At 28.3% G+C, this 3,067-nt stretch overlaps 1 protein-coding gene across 4 annotated transcripts in view; it reads left to right on the top strand.

Moving 5' to 3' along the window:
- Window positions 1-1,559, top strand: part of LOC116846817 (peptidyl-prolyl cis-trans isomerase G-like) — a 4,946-nt gene extending 3,387 nt beyond the window's left edge. For 3 of the 4 annotated variants that reach the window (XM_032821135.1, XM_032821134.1, XM_032821137.1), the window contains one exon: window positions 312-1,559. In XM_032821135.1, the coding sequence (XP_032677026.1) occupies window positions 312-1,016 (705 nt within the window). In that variant the 3' untranslated portion in view covers window positions 1,017-1,559. The remainder of the gene's footprint in view (window positions 1-311) is intronic. The other variant, XM_032821138.1, reaches the window with a different exon arrangement.
- The last annotated feature ends 1,508 nt before the right edge of the window (window positions 1,560-3,067 follow it).

The raw sequence follows: 3,067 nt of genomic DNA, 5'->3' as shown, positions 1-3,067 counted from the left end.
ATATATATATATATATATATATATATATATATATATATATATATATATATAATTGTAATACGCGAGTAAACATAGTGTGTTCAACTTAAAATTTAAATATATTCGTGACACTGTGTGTACTAATCTAGACTGCTAAAATCTGAGGAATTTATATATTTACGGAAAAAATTTTTCTTTAGAAGATTTACTTTAACTAGTACTAGATACAGCTAACTTGCATATATATGTTAGTAATTAGGATAGGATTTAAAAGTTTATGATGCACCCTTGTTACTTATAACCTATCAGATCATTGTGTTTTTGTATTGCAGAAAATAGAAAAGGAGCGCATGAAAAAAGAAGAAGAGTTGAAGCAACGTGAAGCTGATAGAATTAAAAGATTTGGAGAAAATCCCAATGAGGATAATCAAATATCGGATAATCTGGATAATAATATATGCACGATTGAGTTAATGGAGAATAAAGAAAATGATCAAATGGACAAGACATCAGCCATGAATAAAATAATGCAACAGGAAGGCGATACTACAAAGAAAAGTACAGAAGGAAATAACGCTATTGGGCAAAATAAAGAAGATATTAAACATAATAAGAACGAGAAATCTGTAAGACGTGACATCAATCGGTCTTACAGTGACAGGAGTTCTCGACGTGACTCACGAGACAGAAATAGAAGACGTAGACGTTCTCGATCAAAAGATCGCAGAAGATCCAGAGAAAGAGACTATGATCGTAGAGGAAGTCGTGATAGAAGAATTCGGAGAAATTATTCTCCTCGTAGGCGAGATTCTCACAAAGTCAATAAAACCGGAAGAGATTACAAGCACTACGATAAACGCAACGATTATAGACGTTCAAGTAACTCGAATTCCTATCAAGACAACGATTTCGGTTCGCGTTATGACAAGAGTAAATACAAAAGAAATGATAATAACATACCGGATACAACGAGTCAACTGAAATTTAAGCGTCGTTCGCGATCATGCAGCTCCAATAGCCAACACTCCAAAGATTAATTTCTATGTAATTTCATATTCTCTTTTTCCACTTTCTATTGAGCACGAGAAATTCTTTATGCTACTGATAAAATCACTTGCATTACTAGTTTGTAGATCGATAATGCTATGGGATGGTACAGCTCGATTCTCTTTGGATTACTTCACTATCCATATCTAGTGTACGTTTTTCATCACTAAAATGTACAATAAATGTACGATAAGATTTACCTATATATTCATATACTCTATAGAAAAGTATATTTCTGATCTTCTCTACCTCTTTCTCATATTAAAGCTACTTGTATTGAATTGTATTGTGCTCAAAATCAAAATTTCTAAAATATTTATATATAAAGACATCTTTCTTCAGAAATCTGAAGAAAATTCTGATATCAATTCTCTTTAATCGAGTTTGAATTTTTGTTAAACTTCTGAATTATATAAAAATCCGTAAAAATTCAGTTATTAGAAAATATTACACTTTATGTAAGATTTTATATGCAAATCTCTTGTATTAATGTATCATGTAAAATTGTAATAAACGGATTACTTATACTCATATTTATCATAGACATGAATATAGAGATGCAATATAAGGTGCCATTTTAGAGAAGTGTAAGATTATTGGAGAAGAATTGAAGAATCTGCTTTTATACTTTCGATCTAACGACCTATATAATCGAAATATCTCAGGAACTAAAGCACAGTAATAAAAAAATAATGATACTTTTGTTATATATAATGTGAACCTTTTGAAATCAGTCGAATTAAGATTGGTGTAATTAAACTTAGTTAAGGCCCGTTTTGAATTCTGTTTTAACGATAAATGAATCTCTAAAAGAGGCTTAGGAGCCATCTGATTGACTGAGAAGTTATATTTAAGGTACTTTTATCGATAAAAAAGAATTCAGAATATGGGCCTAAGTTTTAAAATCTCAGACGAAATAGTCAATTTTTAAAATTTATTCTAGTTCAGACTTTCAGTATCACATATGACACTTGTTTTTTTCGGTTTTTCTGGATTTTGTACATATTTTCTCAAATCTGTCGTTTTCACAATAAAGTACAACGTTGCTCCGATCTGTTTGATGTTGCCTTACACATTAAGGAATATGGTCACAGTAACAGGTCTAAAAACATCAATAAATTTAACAATTTTTTTAGTATAAAAAAATAATTTAATGTAAAATTGAATTGAAGCACCGTATACGACATATCTTAAGACATTTAAAAAAATTTTTTTGTATTTTTTCGATTCAAAGATTTCAAGCGGCGCTACCGCTGACGGAACTTAAGGGGATGCTGGATCCAACGATGTTCTTACAATTAATGCTTATATAATGTATCTTTATAGTGTTCACAGTATATTATAACATACCTAGCAAACACCAAATAATAGTTACATAATTTTTACTTGTTGTTTATTGGATAATTTGCTGATAGATATTGAAACAATGCAACATTCGATATGCGATGAATATTGATGTAGTGAACTAGTGATAATTACTTTTACATTTTTAACAAAATGTTATAATGATTAATCCAACAACCCTTATAGAAATATCATACTAAGAATCATTGACAATTACTTATTCTCAGTATTAAAAATACTGGATAATAAGTAATTATCAATGATTCTTAGTATGATATTTCTATAAGGGAAAAGAAAATTAAAAAATCCCAGAAAATCCAAATTAAACAAATCGCATTATTAAATTTTGAGAGAAACTTTTAAAAAATATTATTGAAAACAATAGTGTTGTTTCATCAAATGACATTGTTTCCTTGAACGAAATAAAAGTTTTATTTTCATCATTTAAAAAATGATATTTCGTTTAAGAATATAATATTTTAATAAAATTAAAAAAAACCACAAAATTAAATAAGTACGAATATTAAATCTAAAGAAAGTATTTTCTCCGAAAAAACGGTATAAGAAGTATAAAAAATATACAATAAGACAAATTAATGATTGCCACTAACGAGTGCTATTCTAAGTACTATTCTATAAGTATTATTGATGTAAAACATTACTGAATTTGAAATACAAGTAACAAAAATAACTAGTA

The sequence above is a fragment of the Odontomachus brunneus genome, unplaced genomic scaffold (genome assembly GCF_010583005.1).
Source record: "Odontomachus brunneus isolate Ranch 3 - 2012 unplaced genomic scaffold, Obru_v1 Obru_scaffold_070, whole genome shotgun sequence".
Taxonomy (NCBI): Eukaryota; Metazoa; Arthropoda; class Insecta; order Hymenoptera; family Formicidae; genus Odontomachus; species Odontomachus brunneus.
The sequence above is the reverse complement of the archived record's forward strand: the minus strand, read 5'-3'. Positions and strand labels throughout refer to the sequence as shown.